The sequence below is a fragment of the Dipodomys merriami genome, unplaced genomic scaffold, assembly GCF_024711535.1.
Source record: "Dipodomys merriami isolate MVZ:Mamm:240054 unplaced genomic scaffold, mDipMer1.0.p SCAF_52, whole genome shotgun sequence".
Taxonomy (NCBI): domain Eukaryota; kingdom Metazoa; phylum Chordata; class Mammalia; order Rodentia; family Heteromyidae; genus Dipodomys; species Dipodomys merriami.
Window position 1 is genome coordinate 8921924 of NW_027206091.1, and position 20096 is coordinate 8942019.

The following is a 20096-nucleotide window of genomic DNA, read 5'->3' on the forward strand; positions in this document are numbered from 1 at the left end:
TGTGAGTCACAATGTTCTCAGGTGGCAGCAGCTGGTGCAGTGGCTCCTTACTCGACCCCAAGTGCCCAGAGCTGGCAGCTGTGCATGCTGATGACAGGCTAGGATTTTGGGGTTCTGTGCCCAACTGGGGACTGGAGCTCCAACAGCAAGACTGATGTGATCTAGCAATCCCAGAAACAGAAAACATCTTCCACAGCCTAACATCTCCCACAGCCTCTTTGAATGGGGAGGGGCTGGGAAGGTGGCTCAGTGGTAAAGCGCTTGCCTTGCATGCTTGAGGCCCTGGGTTCGATTCCTCAGCACCCATAAGCAAAATAAAACTGGAAGTTGCTGGGAAGGTGGCTCAGTGGTAGAGCGCATGCCTTGCATGCCAGAGGCCCTGGGTTCGATTCCTCAGCACCACATAAGCAAAAAGAAAAAGCCGGAAGTGGCGCTGTGGCTCAAGTGGTAGAGTGCTAGCCTTGAGCTGAAGAGCTGAGGGACAGCGCCCAGGCCCAGAGTTCAGGCCCCATGACCAGACCCAAAAAAAAAAAAAAACTGGAAGTTATACTGTGGCTCAAGTGGTAGAGCGCTAGCCTTGAGCTGAAGAGCTGAGGGGCAGCGCCCAGGCCCAGAGTTCAGGCCCACGACTGGACCCAAAAAAAAAAGTCATGGGGAGCTGGGCGCTGGTGGCTCACGCCTGTAATCTTAGCTACTCAGGAGGCTGAGATCTGAGGATCGCAGTTCAAAGCCAGCCTGGGCAGGAAAGTCCGTGAGATAATAAACCACTAGAAAACCAGAAGTGGTGCTGTGGCTCAAGAGGTAGAGCACTCGCCTTGAGCTGAAGAGTGCAGGGACAGCGCCCAGGCCCAGAGTTCAAGCCCCACGAGCAACCAAAAAAAAAAGTCATGGGGCTGAGTGCTAGTGGCTCACACCTGTCATCCTAGCTACCCAGGAGGCTGAGATCTGAGAATCACAGTTTAAAGCCAGCCCAGGCATGAAAGTCCATGAGACTCCTATCTCCACTTAGCCTCTAGAAAAACCACAAATGTAGTTGTGGCTCAAGTTATACAAGACTAGCATTGAGCAAAAGAGCTCAGGGACAGCACCCAGGTCCTGATTCAAGCCCCAGGTTATGAGGTCTGAGGGATGCAGCACAGTACACACCTGTACAGCCCACACAAGGGCCTTGATTTGGGAAAGGTCTTGGGCCAGTAGTGGTGGCCCTCACCTATAATCCCAGTTCTGGAGGCTGAGATGGGAGGATGAGAATTTGAGGCCAGTCTGGGCTGTATAATTTGAGGACGGTGCTCAGTGGTGCAAAGCTGATCCTAGCATTGCAAAACTAAGTCTTGGATGGCACCCTCACTGAACACAGCACCCGCGTCCTCCTCCTCCCCTGTCTGCCCACCAGCATCCTGCCCAGTCCCAGAATCAACCACTTCCATTTTAGGCCCACCAATCTGGAAAGTCCCAGATAAGGCCCTCCAGCATTTTTGCCCTGGGTGTGGGTAGCCCTGGGGCACAGTGGTACTCACCTTGCACCCATATCCCCAGGGAGATAAGTGCTCAGAGCTTCCTCTTCCTTCTGGCCATCCTACAGTGCTTCCATTCACCTCACCCCACAGTGCACTCCCAGCTTGGGCTGACAGCCGCCTGGGGCAAGGCTCCACCTGCCCAGCCTCCCGGGCACTCCGTCCTCCTGCCCCTTTTTGTCAATGAAGTCCTGTACTCATGGAGGGAGTCACACATGCAGTTCTGAGGTAAACTTTATTTCTTGGCTGGCAGGACTTTCAAACCCATGCTCCTGCTGGCACCGTCGCCCTGCCCGAGCAGGTGGCAGCCCAGTCCGAATGGTGCCATGGCAGGGAGGGGTTGGGGAGTCACTTCACATTCCAGGCTGGGGGAGTGGGGAGACTGGAGAAGGTCCCCCCCAACAAACCCTCACCAGCAAGAGGCTGTGACTCACCTCAACCCCAAATCGCGCCTCCTGCCTCTCCACACCCAGTGGAGAAACGGCCAGATCGGGCAGGACACACAGACCCTCCGCTTCACCCCAACAACTGCCCCCGCCCTGCCCCCACCTGGGGCAGCCACAGGCTCATCCTCCTTGGTCCTCGGCCATGCAGTCCTCCACGCCAGGAAGGACAGAGGCAAGCCAGAAGCAGCAGCGGTGGCAGGGGAGTAGAGGGCACTGAGGCTTGGTGGGCAGCCGCCAGGCCCGAGGCTCTCCTGAAGTTGGGCAGGCAGGCGAGCTGTCCGTCCAGGCAGCGCTAGGGCTGACCGCTAAGTAGGGGTAGCCGGCTGTGAAACAGGTACTTGAACACCTTTCTGTCCTGATGCTGAGCGGGGAGAGGAGGGGACAGGAGACCATGAGTCACTAGAAATGGCGCAAAGAGGCCAAGGGAAAAGAAATGAAGCTGTTGATGGGGACGATAGGAAACTGGGCTGGCTGTGGGGGGGAGGGGGGAGATGAGAAAGAACTACATGGAGTCAAGACTCAAGGAAGAGGCTCAGTAAGATTGAACATGGTGCTGCTTGCCTGTAATACCAGTTACTTGGGAGGCAGAGAGCAGGAGGATTGTACCTGGAGGCCAGCTCAAGCAAATGGTTAACAAGACCTCCATTTCAACACATAAATCATGCACAGGGTGGCTCACGCCTATAATCCCACCCACTGTGAAGCACAGGCAGGAGAACTCAAGTCCAAGGCCAGCCCTGGACAAGAGACCCTAAGTGACAGAATGCCTGCCTACAACGTAGGAGGCCCGGAGTTCACACCCCAGTACCATAAGGGGGAGGGAAGACTGAGAAAGGGCATGTAGCTCAAGTGGAAGAGTACTTCTGTAGAGTGTGCAAGACCCTGGGTACACATGCAGAGGCCTGCAGGGTATGGGCACAGGGAGTTCGGGGAGCTAGACAACTGCAAAGAGGGCTGGGGAAGCAGGTACCTAGCTGATACTTGTCTTTGGCTGCTGCCCGCTCCTTGGCATCAAAATACCAGACAGTGATGGCGTACCTGTGAACAAAAATCATAGGTGCAATCAGCGTTCTGCATTCCCGACACCACACAAGGGCAATCAAGTCACTTTAGGGCATTTGGCTGTGTTCCCCCAGACCTTGGCTCAGCATCTCAGCCCACCCTCCTCTCCAGGGTTCTGAGATGCGTGCATGTTCCTAGAAACACAGGTCATACCTGGTGGCGTAGGCTGGCTTCACCTCGTGGGGGTTCCGTCGGTCAGACCAAAAAATGAGCAACCGGTCAAAGAGCGGCTCGATGTTGGCTACCACAGGCCGGCCTTCGGGGAAGATCTGCAGCAGGCCACCGTGCACCTGCAGGCAGGCCAGAGGCAGCAGCTAGCTGAGCCTGCCCAGCGCCTCTGCCATGCACTGCGCCTGCACGCCCACTAGGGGGAGTGCCTCCCCTACCCCGCCCCCGCCTGGGCTCTTAGAATGAATGACAGCCCAGAGTCCCCATCGCCATGGCAATGGGCAGGAAGCTACTAAAGACAGGAAAAGGGGGAGAATGTACAAGGCAGCCGGGTGGGGCTGGGCCAGCAGCACCATTCCCGGAAAGCGGGGAGGTCCCCCCCGCAGTGGGCTGGAAAGGAGGTGCCATTCTCCAGGAAGAGCCTGCGCTGTCCCATGCAGGCTGGAATGGAAAGGACGCCCGCCACCCCCCTCTACCTTGACATCCCAGTTCTGATTCAGGTAATAGATGCAGGTGACGCAGCGCCCGTCGCCGTGGGGATTGTCAACGTGCCTCACGTACCCCAGCCCGTTGCCTGGGTAACAGGCCACCATAGCCTGGCGGAGACAGGGAAGTGGTGTGCTGAGGCCAGGCCGGGACCTTCCCGCCGCCTCCTCCTCCAGGAGTCCCTCCTCATCTGGGGCCCAATTCCAACCAAGACTCTACCCCCACCCAGGTTCATCAGAAGCTTCCACAGCCACCCAGGACCCAGAGGGGCTCAATGTGTAACTGTTTGGTTTTTGTTTTTAAAATTTCCTCACCCTACACCTCAGACATCTCAGTGAAGCAAAACCCAACTTCAATGTTTCCAGGTGGACAGGCACCTGGCCTGAGCCCTCACCCTTGGCTGCCGCAGAGTGGCGTCTCCTGGGCAGCTTTGCATTGAGGAGGCCAGCCTCACCACAGAGGCTGCGCTGCCAGGCTTGACTTAAGGTGGGGCCTGAGTTCTTTTCTTAAAGGACCCCCAGGTAAGTTCTAAGGTGCTGCGATGTGGAGAACCTGTGCCCTTGACTACAAGAACCTGGCTAATACACATCCACACACATCGGTCTCATCCTCAAGCTCCCGCTCCAAACACTCTGCGTGATGCTGGGCATGTCGCTTCAACCCGCCTCACCTACCCCAGCTGTAAAGCAACCTTAGGGTACCTTATTTCAACAGGAGCATTCAGCCCCAGAGCACAGAGAAGGTTCCAGATCACCGCACACCTAACAGTCTAGCCTCCCAGTGTGGGCTGCTGCATGCATCCATCTGGCTAGAGTTCCTGCACTCTCCTGACCCCACTCACCCAGGAGCTAAGAGGAAGGTGGCTGGGGTGTGAAGGAAAGTCCTAGGTTCACTCTCAGGCCTAGCTGTGGGTATCTACTCCACTACCTAAGGCAGTAGAGAACCCAACCTGCTCTCTGCCTGCCCCAGGATACAGGGAGAAGCCCCCAGAGAAAGCAAGCCCTGGGCCTGACCACGAGGATCAGGAGGGAGAGCCCACCTTACACAGCTTAGCTCCCTAAAGACAAGAGTGGTCCTGAGAAGCCCCCCCCCACCCCCTTCCACTCCGGGTGGGGCCTCAGCCTAGCTGCTGGGATCACAGAGTCACTGATGAGATGGGCAAGGCCCCCCACCTGGAAATGCAGTCAGAGGGTAGTACTGGACTCTTCCACCTAGAATCTTTCCCTACATTGTACCCCAGCATCCCCAGCCTCACATGCTACGGCCTTCCCTGTGCTCAGTCATGGTATCTACTTCATCCCCACCCCAGGCCTCAACTCCACCAGTGATCCCTTCCCCGCGTCTCCTTGCCACTCAGGTCACGTGCCACCTTAAGTACTCCACAGCTCTCAACATTAGGCTAGTCTGAAAAGTGTCCCTATGGAAGCCTCTGGGGTCAAGCTCCCCTGCCCAGTGCCCAGTGCACTTTCTGCCTGCTGACAGCACCCCACCCCCAAGCAAAAACCTCAGCCACAGCCCGGAAAACTGCTCAGAGTGGCAGGTGGGATCAGCAAAGACACTGAAGAGTTATACTATTAGGGACAAGGTGCCAAGAGTACACACACACACACACACACACACACACACACACACACACTCTCTCTCTCTCTCTCTCTCTCTCTCTCTCTCTCTGCAGACTTCACCGCACTGTCTAATTGTGTGTATGAGGGAGACTCAGGGCCTCCCACCCTGGGCACTCAGCAGTTCTGGTTTCCCCACTTCCTCCTTAGGGATGGGGGGGCGGGGGGGCAGGGGGGGAGCTGACCCTGGGATACAGCTGCTGAGCCATGAGAGCCACACTGACTTTGCCAGCACAGGAGCCATGCCCAGGGGAAGGGGTGGGTGTTGGCTATCAAGTAACGGGAGAGGGGCGGGGGATGAGGTCCAGCTGGGTGGGGAGGACACAGGCCTGACTTGGGGGTGGGGAGGCTGGTCTCTGAGCAGGCTCCAGCCTGAGAGGAAAGCCACAGAGCCACAATCTAAGATGGGACCTGAGCGACAAGGGAGGACACACCAGGAACACACCTGCTTGTGGAGCAGAGTACAGCCAGGGCTGTCAGCCTGGCATCGCTGGGGCTGAGAAATGGGCATTCCTGCCCCACACACCTGTCCAACAACAAGCCTGAGACTGGAGGCCAGGACCCTCACAGGCATAGACTAGCACTACACAGCTGGAGCCGCAACTCCACTTGCAGCTTTTTTGGTGGTTAATTGGAGTAAGACTCACAGACTTTCCTGTCCCAGCTGGCTCTGAACTGTGATCCTCAGTTCTCAGCCTTGTGAGTAGCCAGGATTACAGGTGAGAGCCACCAGCGCCTGGCTATGGCCCCTGGATGGTAGCTGGAGGCCCATGAAGCTTTGACAATTGTCTATGAAGTCCAACTCAATGAACACTTTTCCTAAAAAGGCCCTAACTCCATTTAAAAAAAAAAAAAAAAAAAAACTACTATTCTACAAGAAAAAGGGACCAAGAAGAGACAAGGGGAAAGGGGGCGAGAATGAGGAAGAAGTGACAGTCTAGGACAGCTCTGCCTGAACCGAATGCACACACACAATGTCACCCCCAGAGGCTGTCCCAGAGGCAAATGCCACAGTTGGCCCAAGAGCACAAAGTAGCCAGGGGCAAGTGCTCAGATGGCAGGCAGCACCCCCGTCCTCTCTCATCCCAGCTCACCCTAACTCCCTCTCCTTGGCCTTCTAGGTCTTCTACCTCAAAGGTAGGATGGACAAGAGGCCAGCAGACAGGAACAAATCAGAGGACAGGGCAAAAGGGAGAGGGGCCGGGGACAGAGGAAGAAACACTGCCCTACAGACTATCCTCTATCCAGGGGCTGTGTGCAGACACCTGGGGCCAAGAACCAGCCACAGCCAGTGCACAGGTGCGAGGCTGTGTGTGTCACCAGCTCTAATCAGGCTTTCCAAAGGATTCCAGCAAGGTTAAGAACACTGTGCCCCAGGCTAAACCTCCGGCTTACAGGTGCATAAAGCAAGGCCCAGAGGGAAGCCAGCGATCCCGCAGTTCCCACTGGAACTGACTAAAACCGAACCCCAGAAGCCTGCCTCCGATCCACCCATGCCAGGACTACTAAAGAAATCAAAGGGCTCCCCAGGCCCTCCGTGAAAGCCTCCCACCCAGCCTTACCTTGGTGCGCCCATTGATGACGTAGTTGCCCAGCCGCCCAGCACAGTGGCGGATTACAGCGTCCACGTGGGCCATGAGGGCACCGATGCTCCGGCAGCCTGGCTCGTGGCCTTCCACCCAGACAATCTGGTCCCCGCGAATGCTGCGCGGTGAGATGGCCCGCTGGCTCACCAGCTGCCCATCGCGCAGGCGCCCACCCCACTTCAGCGCCTCCACCTCGGCCAGCACCCGGCCCCCCAGTGCTGCCCCCAAGAAGTTGTCCTTGACGCAGATACCATAGTACCGCATGCAAGGCACAATGTAGTCCAGGGCCAGGCGCTCAGGAGCGCAGGGTAGAGTCTCCTCCCTCAGCCGGGCACTCGCCTCACCGACGCTGCCAGTGCTGTTGCTGGTAGTGCTGGGGCCACTGCCACAGCCTACATCACCCTCTTCCTTTGCCTCCTGGTCCTCTTGCCTGGCCCAGGGCCTCTTGGCAGGTGAAGGCGCATCCCCGCCATCCTCAGCCCACTTCCGTTTAGGGGCCTCAGGCCGGGCACCCTGGGCAGCCAGTCGCTGGCACTCCTTAGTGACCAGGGCCGCTGCACCTTCACTCTGCAGCGGCCACAGCTCACCGCCATCCTGACTACCGAAGCCTTCCCGCAGGGGGCTGGCAGTGGTAACGGTGGCTGTGGCTCTGGAGGTCCCACTGCCAGCCGAGACCTCACCGGCTGCTCCCTTTTGGTGGTAGGAAGGTAGCAGGGGACAGGGCAGGTAACTTTCCACCCCCATCCTGGCTCGGCTAGGCTCTAAGGGCTCTGACACAGACCCTGGCAACTGAGGGAGAGCCTGACTCAGGGACTGTGGCTGGCACGGGCTGTCCATGGCTGCAGTGTCTTCATCCCCCGGGCATGGAGGGCACGGCCCCGGCCCATGATGCCACCCTCCTCCACCACCTCCTCCTCCTCCTCTACTTGCTGCAGCCGGGGGCCGCTGGACCTGGCGTGGGGCAGGGTAAGGCAGGGCCGGCAGCAGGAGCTCCTTTTGGTGCTCTGGGGATGCTTGCTGGCCCCCAAGTCCACTGGTGTCCCTAAGGATGTGAGAAGAGACCGGCTGGGGTTGCTGGAGGGAGAGAGAGAAAAAGGAACATAAGAGGAGCTACGGACAAACAGGTAGGCGATGGTATAGACAGTAGAGAGAGATGACTGGGGACACTAGTGATTTCAAACCCCGGGTACCTGAGTTCAAGTGCAGGGTCAGTCTGAGAATGTGGGGCAGGGCAGGGGAGGAATCGCGCACCTGTGACAGGACGGTGAAGGGGAAGAGATGGGATGGCCCAAAGAGAGGACGGCAGAGAAGGGAGGCGGGGAAATAAGATCCAGATCCCAGAGAGGAGGAGGGATCTGGGGCAGAAAAGGAGTGGTTGGAGGGGTGGGCAGGAGGCGGGATCTGTCGGGGAGGGGAGGCTCAAGAAGGAGAAATGGAAGGGGGGGGGTCTACAGAAAGAGGAAATGAGGGAATCTAGGGGAAGTCGTCGTAGGTGGAGAGAAGCAGGCACACATAGAGGAAACTGGGGAGTTGAGAGACAAAGAGATCGGGGTTGGGGGGGGGAGGCAGAGAGGAAAACAAAAACAAAAACAAAACACCCGAGGGAAGCTGGGAGGGCTGGGCCTGACACGGACAGACAGGCCAGGTGGGGGTGGGGGGGCTTGACCTGTGCCCAACCGGAGGAAGCCTGCTGGAGGGGGGGGGCTGGACTCACACCCAGACGGAAGGGAGGTCCTGAGAGGACGGACACACGGAAGGGAAGCGGGGAGGAGGGGCCTACGGCAACCGAGGGGGGTCCGCGTACTCCGGGGACCCTGAGGAGGCCCCGTGCTCCCCGCCTGCCCCCCTGGCCCCCGGGCCTCGGGGCGCGCAGTACCCCCTGCCGCCCCCCCACGCCCGCCCGGCACCCAACGTGCGGCCGCCGCGCGTGCCTCCCCTCCCCCACTCGCCCTCCGCGGGCCGCGGGCCCCGCGCGCCCCCCACCACCGCGCGCGCGCGCGCGCACACACACACACACCACGCCCGGCGCGCAAGGGCGCCCCGACTCCCGCTACTTCTCCTCCTCCCCACATCCCTCCATTTCCTTCTCCGCGATCTCCTCACCGAGCTTTTTCCTCCGGCCCCGGCGACGCCGTTTGTGCCAACCGCCCAGCGCTTCACAGAGCGCCATACCCCGCCCCCACCACCACCCGCGCCGCTCCACCCTCGCCCCACCTCCTCCTCCCCCCGCCCGCGCCGCGTCCGGTGGACACGTGACCTCGCCCGCTCTTCACCCCTCCCTCTCCCTTCGGGATAGGCATTGCGCAGGCGCAAAGCCGCACAGGGTGGGGTAACCCGAGAAAGTCCCTTTGGAGAACTGGGACGGCCGGCGGCGCGTGGTTCATTTACCTATCATGCCCCGCCCCCTTCCACCCGGAGCGTAGGAACGCGGCTGAGAAGGGGCGGTCCTGAGGGGGGAAATGCAAATGAGATCATTTACATGGAAAGCCCTAGCGGCTGGGCTGTAAAAAGCGGAGCAACCTGGAGCAGCGGGTTGGGAAAGCGCCCGGCAAGTGAGCTCATTTGCATAGGCCGCTCCTCCCCGCCCGCCCTAAGAGAGGGGTGTTGAAAAATGGCTGCGCAGTTAGTTGGGAAAAAATGTATGTAAATTTGCGCGCCGGTAATTTACATAAGCACTTTTTATAACGGAGAAAGGACGGGATGTCCTACAGGGAAAGCGGACGAAGAAACGGTGAGCAAATATTTGCGTGACCCGCTCCACCCTGCCCTGCCCCCCTCCCCTCCCCCAGGAACCTCGGCTCTGCGGCCGGCCCGGAATGAACCCACCCGGGACGGCGATGCGGGAGACATTAGCGTGACCGGCTTCTGAGGACATGTGGGGCATCGCTCGGGGGAGGACTGTGGAGATAAGGTCATTTTGACTGGCCGGCCTCTCTGCCAACGCCCTGCAGGGCCAACTGCCTGGGAGAGCAGCCAGGACTGTGTCTGGCAGGCTGCTTGAAGGTGGTGGCTGCCACCCTGAGCTCCAAGAGACCGCCCCCCCCCCCCACGGGCCCATCCTTGACCTTGATGCCCACAGATCCACTAGCCTCGCTAATTTGATCACCGGGAAAAGGGCATTCATGTTCAGAATCACACATTCCTCGGGCACAGTCACCTATAGAGAGAGATACCTACAGGTCATAAACACGTCACACCCACTGTCACCAGTGTGAACACAAGCTAGGTGTGGTGTGCATACCTGTACTCGAGGAGGCTGAGGAAGGAGGATTTCTGAATTCCAGGCTTTCCACATGAGCCCTATTACCTCCACACTTTGTCCAACTCCAGAAACACCAAGACCCCTCAACTCTTCCACCAGAGACGTCTTCCATCTACCCAACATCCCAAAATGACAGAGGCTAAGACGCTGGTGTAAACAATGCTTTATGGTGGATGGGGCAGGGTTTGAGACAGGGGCAGGCCTCCAGGTAATAAATAACATGTATTCAGTACTCGCAACAGCAGGGCCAGGCAGGAAGTTGGGGCCAAAGGGCCCTGGTCTCAAGCTTTGGAAGCTCTTGGGTTCTGGTTAGGGGTTCAGGGGTGAGGGAGACAGAGGTTAGCCAAGACAGAGGAAGCAGCAGCAGGAATGGGTTCTCCCTTCCCCTGTGGCTCAGTCTTGCCCCATAGCCAGGCCCCACCAGGCCAGGGAAGGAGGACAAAGTGGCAGGGCAGCTTTTCTGGGGCTGGAGCAGGTTGGGGCGTGGCCTCCTGGGGCCTGGGTCTAGGCCCCAGCCGGAAGGGCAGGGCTGGTCTTGGAGAACAGATGAGCTGAAAGAGAAGAAGTTGATGACCTTAAGGGGTCTTGGGGCCTGGCTAGCTAGTGTCTGTGTCTCATTTCCGAGTGTCTTCCTGATTGCCAGTCCATACACTTTGCTTTCTCCCAGAGTCTCAATTGTTTGTTTCTCCTCTGCAGGGAATTTCAATCTCTCTGTTTGGCCCGGAGAGCTGTCTGCATCTTGGAAAGGAACCTGGCAATGTCTAAGGACCACAAGGCCACTATCTCACCTTTGTATCTCTGTCCTTCTATGTCCGTGATCTCACCCTGATTCTAGGCTTCATTCCAGCTTTTTCCAAACTAGACAGACACATTAATTAGTGGTTCCTGTTTTGACTGTATAAAGCATTATCTGGAAGCTTCTAGAAATCCTCAAATTACTTCAGAATCTCTGGGGTAATTCCTGGGCATCAGTAGCTCTTACGCCCCCTTTCTAACAGATCCAATGTAGAGTACTGCATGGATGCCAGGCCTTGACTAATTGATTTATCAGATAGAATAAAAAATAAAAGATGCCTGGCACCAGTGTTTCACGTCTGTAATCCTAGCAACTCCAGAGGCTGAGGTCTGAGGATCACAATTCAAAGCCAGCCTAGGCAGGAAAGTCCATGAGACTCTTATCTCCAATAAACCACTAGAAAACTGGAAGTGGCGCTGTGGCTCAAGTGGTAGAGCGCTCGCCTTGAGCTGAAGAGCTGAGAGACAGTGCCCAGGCCCAGAGTTCAAGCCCCACAACTGACAAAAAAAATAAATAAATAAAATAAAAAATTAAATTAAAGACATCCCAGGGATGTGTGAGATAAAATAATGGAGGTTAAATATGATCAAACTGTGTCATATGCATGTGTGACCATGTTGCAGTAAAACCCAGTATTTTGTACAATTAATATAAACTACTAATGAAATTTTTTTTTAAAAAAATGTGTGAGCAAACCGGGCACTGGTGGCTCATGCCTGTAATCCTAGCTACTCAGGAGGGTGAGATCTGAGGATCATGGTTCAAAGCCAGCCTGGGCAAGAAAGTCCATGAGTCTCCTCTTCAGTGAACAATTTAGAAAAGGCCAGAAGTGGTGCAGTAGCTCAAGTGGTAGAGTGCTAACCTTGAGAAAAAGAAGCTCAGGGATGACACCCAGGTCTTGAGTTCAAGCCCCTCTACTGGCACACACACACAAAAAAAGTGAGTCATATGAAATAAAAATATTGGAAGTCAGGCACTGGTGGCTCATACCTATGATCCTTGCTTCTCAAGAGGCTAAGATCTGAGGACTGAGGTTCAAAGCCAATCCAAGCTCAATTAACCCAGTAAAAAGCCAGAAGTAGAGACATAGCTCATGTGGTAGAACCTGAGCCATAAGCAAAAAAGCAAAACAAAGGCTCAAGGCTTTAAGTTCAAGAACGATTACCTGTACATACAAACATACACAGAAGAAATACTGGTGGATAGAAATGGAAAGCAGATTGCTGGTTGACAAGTGTAGGGGGAATGGGAATGACAGTGTCATGAACATGCAGTTTTCCTTCAAGGTATCAAAAATGTTTGCTGCGGGCTGGAAATGTGGCTTAGTGGTAGAGTGCTTGCCTAGCATGCATGAAGCCCTGGGTTTGATTCCTCAGTACCACATAAACAGAAAAATCCAGAAAGCATTGTGGCTCAAGTACTAGAGTGCCAGCCTTGAGCACAAGAAGCTCAGGGACAGTGCTCAGGCCCTGAGTTCAAGCCCTAAGACCAGCAAAAAAAAAAAAAGAAAAAAAGTTAACTGGGCCACTTAGGGGCTCGTGCCTGTAATTGTAGCTTCTCTAGAGGCTAAGATCTAAGGACCACTGTTTGAAGCCAGCCCAGGCAGGAAAATGGGTGAGAGTCTTAGCTCTAATTAACTATCAAAAAGCTGGAAGTAGAAGTGTGGCTCAAGTGGTAGAGTACCAGACTTGATTTTAAAAAAAAATATATGAGCATGATGCCCTGAGTTCAAGCCTCAGAAACAGCACACACACAAAACGAAACGCTTTACAACTTAGAGATGATAGTTGAACAACTTAGTAAACATACTAAATGTCACTGAATTGTTCACTTTACAAGGCCCTGGGTTCAATTCCCTACTACAGAAAAAGAAGGAAGAAAAGAGGGAGGAAGGGTAGGAGGAAGGGAAGATAGGAGGGAAGGAGAGAGGTGAGATCAAGGTTATGTTAGGTGAACTTAACCTCAATTAAAAATAATAAAGATAAGCCGGGTGCAGGTGACCCACGCCTGTAATCCTAGCTACTCAGGAGGCTGAGATCAGAGGATCACAGTTCAAAGACAGTCTGAGCAGGAAAGTCCATGAGACTCATCACCAATAAACCACCAGAAAGCTGGAAGTGGTGCTGTGGCTCAAGTGGTAGAGCGCTAGCCTTGAGCTAAAGAGCTGAGGGACAGCGCCCAAGCCCAGAGTTCAATCCCACAACCAAAATAAATAAATAAAACAAAACAAATAATAATAATAAAAAGATAATAAGAGTTTTAAAATAAAAACAAGAGCCAGGCACTGGTGGCTCACACCTGTAATCTCAGCTACTCAGGAAAATCGCAGTTCAAAGCCAGCTGGGGCAAGAATCCATGAGACTATTATCTCCAATTAACTACCAAAAAACTGGAAGTAGTGCTGTGGCTCCACGTGATAGAGTGCTAGGCTTGAGCAAAAGGTACTCAGGAACAGCACCTGGACCCTGAGTTCAAGCCCCTGACCGAAAAAACTAAACTAAAATAAACAACAAAAACACAAAGAACATTGGTAGAAAACAATAAAATATGATTAAGCCAGGCATTAGTGGCTCACACCTCTAATTCTAGCTACTCCAGAGTCCCAGGTAGTAAATTCCTCTAGACTACCTCTCCAAAAATAATCGACAAAAAGCTAGGCTGAGCTAGATGCTGGTGGCTTATGCTTGTAATCCTAGCTAGTCAGGAAGCTGAGATCTGAGGCTCATGGTTGCAAGCCAGCCCAAGCAGGAAAGTCTGTGAGACTCACATCTCCAATTAACCACTCAGAAAACCGGAAATGGCACAGAGGCTCAAGTGGTAGAGCGCTAGCCTTGAGCTGAAGAGCTGAGGGATAGCATTCAGGCCCAGAGTTCAAGCCCCATGACCAACAAAAATAAAAAAGCAAGGCTGACCGGGCACCGGTGGCTCACATCTGTAATCTTAGCTACAGAGGAGGCTGAGATCTGAGGATCACGATTCAAAGCCAGCCTGGGCAGAAAAGTCTGTGAGACTCTTGTCTCCAATTAACCACTAGAAAATTCAAAAGTGGTGCTATGGCTCAAGCGGTAGAGTGCTTACCTTGAGCTGAAGAGTGCAGGGAGAGCACCCAAGGCCCAGAGTTCAAGCCCCACAACCAACGAAAAAAAGCAAGGCTAGAGGCATAGCTCAAGTGGGAAAGCACCAGCTAAACAAGCACGGGGCCCTGGGTTCAAGCCTCAGAACTGGCACAAAAAGAAGAAACCAAAAAAAAGGGGGGGGGAGGATTGGAAATAGTGACCCATACCTATAATCCTAGTACTCAAGAGGCTGAGGCAGGAAGATCACAAGTTTGAGGCCAGCCTGGGCTGCATAGCCAGAGCTTGTCTCAGAAACCATCAAAACATTCATCCCCCATCCACCTCCCCAGCAGGCTTGTTATTTGCTCCATAGCTCTTCTCACCCTAACCACACATATGTTTGTTTATGCTCTGTCTCCTCCCAAGAGACTGTCAATGCAAAGGGATAGTGGTTTTTGGCCTGTTTTCCTGGCTACAGTCTCCCCAGAGCCTTGACCCCAAGCCTTGGCACACAGTAGGTGCTCACTGCATAGGTGAAGCCCCTGAGTGAGCTGGTCAGGGCAGGCAGAGACCTGGGGGTGAGGCAGACATATGGGTACCCTGTGGCTGGGAATGTGGCTTATTCAGCCCTCGGCCACTTTTTCTTTTGGCAGTTGTGGGGCTTGAACTCAGGGCCTGGGCACTGACCCGGAGCTCTATTGCTCAAGGCTAGCACTCTACCACTTTGAGCCACAGCCCCATTTCTGGTTTTTGAGTGGTTAACTGGAGATAAGAGTCTCATGGGGACTTTCCTGCCAGGCTGGCTTCAATCTGTGATCCTCAGATCTCAGCCTCCTGAGTAGCTAGGATTACAGGCATAAGCCACCAGTGTCCAGTGAGGGCCATTTTTTATCTTGCAGCTACATTTTCTGTGTCTCCATGTCTTCTCCGCACCACCACCCCCTCCCCTACATCCCAATGTCCCCAGTGTCCCACCTGACCCTGCAGGTCTCAGCAGCCACAGGGCTGAGGGGCCACGGCCTGGGCACTCCGAGGTTGCCGCAGCTGGCGGAGGGACGCATCACCATACTGAATGCCAGAGCCCATCCTTTCGGGGTCCAGCTCACCTGTGGAATGGGGGAGGTCAGCATTGTCCCCTCGGAGTCCTTCCAGCCCTGCTTTCCACCTCCCAGCCCCACGGGGCTCACCTGAGTCAATCTTGTTGAGGATGGTTCGGGCACACTTCAGGAATGCCTCCTCCACATTCTCGCCCGTGAGAGCACTGGTCTCAAGGAACATCAGCTCTGGAGACAAGGCCTCCATCAGTCTCTGTCTCTTCTCCACTTCTGACTGGTTCCCCAAATGTCCCCTCCACCCTTTGCCCTCACCGCAGCCCTCTGCAGCAAGTTGCTCACTTCCCTGGCACCCACCTAGCTCTTCCATCCTGGCTCAGCAAGCAAGGCAGCCTGAGTCACATGACTCCTGGGTGCTTCCACAGCTTTCCCTGTCTCTGGTCTGTCCTCTCTGGCTTTCACTCTTACTGTCTTATCAATGGGGTATCTGACCCCAATCCACTGCACTGAGAGACCTGTGAGAGCTATGCCTTGGACTGGGTTCACCACTGAATCCGCAGTACCACTTAGCACAGCCTCAAACCCACCAGTCACCCATCACCCATAGGATAAGATCTCAGGGAAGGTGAGTTGGAGACAGGATTCAAACCCCAAGTTTTGTAGTGGCAAAAATCTCTATATCTAGAGGTTACAAAATGTGGGGAGGCATAGCTCTTTTTCTCTCCCTCAAGACTAGCACATTTAACCTTTGAGCCACAGCAGTTCTCTTTTTGGCGTTTTGCTAGTTAGAGATGAGTCTCTTGGACTTGACTGCCTAGGCTGGCTTCGAACAAGGATCCACAGATCTCAGCCTCCTGAGCAGCTAGGATTACAGACCTGAGCCACCAGCGCCCCAGCACCTAGGGCCATCTTGAGTTTACAACATCCTGTGCTATTTCCCTAGACTAATGGATATTCTATAAAGCCAACCCCATCTGGGGTGGGGAGGGCAGATGATCTCCTGGGCAATGCAGGGATCCCCCTTTCCCAGCTAAGGGTCCTCAACCCCCAAGTGGCCACACATCTCCACAATTACATCTGAACCAGATCCCTGTGTCTCCACCTGCAGGACACAGCCACTGAGAGCTAAGAAGCATATGGGCGCCATGTACTGTCCAATCTCTCTGCCCCCACTGGTCAGTCTCAAGCTCAGGCCTCACCATTCTCCTGGGCAAAGCGGGAGGCCTCCAGGAAGGTGACCTCACGCTCAGGGTCCAGGTCCTTCTTGTTGCCACAGAGGATGACCACGATGTTTGGGCTGGCCAGTGTTCGGGCGTCGGTCAGCCAGGCAGCCAGAGAGTTGTATGTCTCCCGGCTGTGGAGAAGAAATAAGAGGAGGAAGGCAGCATGGGAGAGGGGTCGTTGGGGCCCAGCTGGCCCACACCACCCCCCCCACACCCACCTTGTGATGTCGTACACCAGCAGAGCTCCAGCTGCCCCTCGGTAATAACTCCGCGTCACCGACCTGTGGGGCCAGGGGGACCCAGTCACCCCCAAGGCTGGGGTCTGCCCGGGACTGCCCCCCTCTGCGGAGAGAGACTGGTGGTTCGGAGGCCCCTCTTCACCTTTTCGCCCATCCAACCCCCCCCACACACAAAAAAAAACACTCTAGCTTTCCTCTGGTTGAGATACAATTTCTCTTCTTTGCCTCAGAGCAATTGAGTCTGACTATAAGTCTCGCGCTTTGTTTGTCTGTCTTATAAACATGCACCACCCTACCCTGCTACTTTTAATCTGAGAGCAATGGTCTCTGTTTCTGTCTCTCCTGCTCTTCATGGCTGCCTGCTACTATTGTGAAATCACTGGTGACACTGCACACCTCAGTCTCCCGCCATCCCTCCTTGGGAGCCCAGGCTACCTACCGAAACCGCTCCTGGCCAGCCGTGTCCCAGATCTGTAGCTTCACCGTCTTCCCACCCACGCTGACCACCCGGGATCCAAACTCCACACCAATCGTGTGGTTGGAGTCCTGTTTGACTGGGAGATGGAGACAGACAGAAAGTAGTGCAGAGACTCAAGAGGAGCCCCCATCCTCTACAGACCCATTCTCATTACTGGGGTCACTGAAGACCTAGCAAAGAACATAGACCAAGGCAAGGGTGAAGAAGCTAACAACAGAGCTATTGTATAAGTATGGCCATCCCAACCCGTGCCACCAGCTGCCCACCTGCCCTTATCTAGGTCCAGATCCACAGCTCAGTGCTCCCAGGCCACTGCCAAAAACTCACACTTGTTCTCAATGAACTGATGAAGCAGACATGACTTTCCAGTTCCTGCACTGCCGATTACCAGGAATTTGAAGAGGAAGTCTATGTGGATGGGGTTAGAATCAAGGACAAAAAGGGAAACAAGAAGAGTTAAGAGCCCAGCCTTGGTGGCTCACACCTGTAATCCAAGCTATTTAGGAGACTGAGATCTGAGGATGGAGGTTTGAAGCCAGCCTGGGCAGGAAAATCCTTGAGATGCTTATCTCCAATTAGCCACCAAAAAACTATAAAGCGGAGCTATGGCTCAAGTAGTAGAGTGTCAGCCTTGAGTGAAAAAGCTAAGGGACAGAGACCAGACTCTGTGTTGAAGCCTTAGTAACCCCACTAAAAAATAAAATAAATTATGATTTCCCATTTTTCTAGATGAGAAAAATGAGGCCAGAAAGATTAATTGATTTGCCTGACATCACACAGGAAGAGCTGAATTGCAAACCCAAGCCAAACATCTTATGAGTGCAAGATCTTCCTGCCTCTACCTCCTGAACAGCTGGTAACATAGGCATGAAACCTGCGCGTGGCTACCACTAAAGAGTCTAAAGAATGACATTTAATCAAGGTTGACAATCTAGCCTCTGTCCTCTTTGTTCTTATGGAACTAGAGATTGAACCCAAGGCCTCCCTTGCCAGGCAATTCTTCTACTTGCTTGAGCCATGCCCCATCCTTTTTATAAAGTTTATTTTGTGAGGCTACTAAGGCTTAAACTCAGGAACTGGGGGTTCGGGCCTTGTCCCTTATTTTGCTCAAGCCTAGTGCAGCTCCACCTCTGTCTGTTTGGGTTGGTTTTTTTTTTTTTCTTGGTGATAAGATTCTTATCTTGGAGATAAGAATCTCAAAGACTTTCCTACCCATGCTGGCTTCTAACTGGGAGCTTCAGATCTCAGCCTCCTGAGCCACTAGTGTCCAGCTGTATTGATCATCTTGTATGGCCTTTGAGTGATGTCATAAATATCCAAATGGCCTTTGGCACTCTTGCACCTATATAGCTAGCCTTCAAGTTATATTCTCTGAACAGGGGATCTTTGTGTTTAATCCCTCTGCTTTTCTGGACTTGAATGAATCGGTGACCAGCACCCTGAAACCCTTGCATCCACCTGATTGTACATTCACACTGATTTTTTTTCTATTTCCCTATCCTCTTCTCCCCAGACTCCCCTCAACCCTATTCTCACGCTTAAGTCCCATCCCTTCACCACCCTAACTCAAGGACAACCTAGGTACCAAGTTCATTCCAGAGCAGCCCAGGGCACAGAGCTAGACCCGGAAGCGCGACCCCTGCCATTCTCGCGAGTGTCCCGCCCATTTCTTCCAGACTCCGCCCCTTCCGTGAGGGTGCCCGTCTTCCCCTCCAGGCCTATCCTGAACCCATCCTGGCCAGCTCCCTCAAATCCCGCCTCGGACCCTCCACAAGCTCCGCCCACCCACCCCCGACCCACGAAACCCCTCCCTGCTCCCGCCCAGGCCCTGCCCCTGTTGCTGTAGGCCCCGCCCCCTGCGCCGAGAGCCCCGCCCCATTCCCACAGGCCGCATCCTCTGTGGGCCTGGACCCCGAAACCCCTCTAGCTTTAGCCCACCGTCCTCACCGTAGGTCTCGGCCATGACTCGGTCGCGGCCGCTAAGGGCCGCAAATATGGCGCCGCGGCCGCGCCTGGCTCCTCGGCAGGCAGCCGCTCCACTCCGGCTGCAGCCCCGGCTCCTTCCTACTCCCGGACCCGGCGCCACCACTTCCGCCTCCACCCGCCCCCCCCACCACCACCACTACCTCCCCAACACACACCGCTCCGATGCGACCCGCTAATGCTGCGGGATGCCAGGCCACGCTTTTCAAAGCAGCGATTGGTTAACTCCGCGAGCAGGGGGCGGGATAAGAGACATTGATTGGTAGAGGAAGAGGGGCTAGTCGAGAGGGGCGGAGCCAAGACGAACGATTGGTGGGGCAAGTGGGAAGGGGCGGGACAGAGACGGCTCCTCCAGCAGAGGAACGGATTTGGTCAGGAGTCAGGGGGGCCATTTAAGACTCCTGATTGGATAGGAGCGGACACAGGGGCGGGGATACGAATTCGAAGAAGGGACAAGGACACGATTGACAGCAGAGGAACGATTCTTGAGCTGGAGGGGGCCAGTTGTTAGTCCAAAGGCAGGAAAGAAGAAAACTGGAAGGACAGGTGGCCAATTCCTCTTCAACAACCTTTGCATATAGTCTCAAAGAAAACGCGTCGGTGGCTCACACCTGTAATCCTAGCTACTCTCAGGCTGAGATCTCTGGATTGCAGTTGGAAGTCAGCGTGGGCAGCACAGCCTGTGAGACTCTTATCTCCAGTTAACCCCCCCCCCCAAAAAAAGCCAGAAGCTCAACTGGTCTAGCGCTGGCCTTGAGTGAAAAAGCTAAAGGACAGTGGCTCAGGGCCTGAGTTCAAGCCCCAAGACAAGCATGCACGAACGCGTGCGCTCGCTCTCTCGCTCTCAAAAGATGGTATAAAGCAGAGGACGGCTTGTCTAGTATGCCCGTGCCCCTGGGTTTGGATCTCTTCCACCACAAAGGAAAAAAAAAAAAAATGAAATAAAGCCGCTGTCCGGCAGGTGCCACCTCGGTGGTAGGGGGATCGGGGTTGGAGATCAGCCTGAGTTGCATCTGCAATTTATATTCTATTTACGATGCGTCTTCTCCCTTGCTCTTTGTTGTCCCCAAACTAAGTTTAGGAGCCCTTGTTGGGTACCCAGCTTGCAGTACGGGCTTTCACTAGT

At 54.7% G+C, this 20096-nt stretch overlaps 2 protein-coding genes across 3 annotated transcripts; both read right to left on the bottom strand.

The window, feature by feature from the left end:
* Positions 1-1730: 1730 nt before the first annotated feature.
* Positions 1731-9064, bottom strand: LOC138811202 (prolyl hydroxylase EGLN2). 2 transcript variants are annotated; one of them, XM_069998873.1, is made up of 6 exons: positions 8985-9064; positions 6858-7955; positions 3667-3786; positions 3176-3312; positions 2931-2998; positions 1731-2321 (listed from the first exon to the last, which is right to left on the bottom strand). In XM_069998873.1, exons 2-6 carry the CDS (start codon positions 7716-7718, stop codon positions 2266-2268), a joined length of 1242 nt encoding a protein of 413 aa, XP_069854974.1. In that variant the 5' UTR covers positions 7719-7955; positions 8985-9064; the 3' UTR covers positions 1731-2265. The 2 variants fall into 2 exon arrangements, with proteins under 2 accessions (XP_069854974.1, XP_069854973.1); XM_069998872.1 differs by lacking the exon at positions 8985-9064 and adding an exon at positions 8598-8695.
* A 1225-nt stretch (positions 9065-10289) lies between these two features.
* On the bottom strand, positions 10290-19093 carry LOC138811203 (ras-related protein Rab-4B). Its single transcript, XM_069998874.1, has 8 exons — positions 18935-19093; positions 17315-17395; positions 16949-17063; positions 16489-16551; positions 16247-16401; positions 15183-15278; positions 14971-15101; positions 10290-10694 (listed from the first exon to the last, which is right to left on the bottom strand). Exons 1-7 carry the CDS (start codon positions 18948-18950, stop codon positions 14986-14988), a joined length of 642 nt encoding a protein of 213 aa, XP_069854975.1. The 5' UTR covers positions 18951-19093; the 3' UTR covers positions 10290-10694; positions 14971-14985.
* Between the last annotated feature and the right edge of the window lie 1003 nt (positions 19094-20096).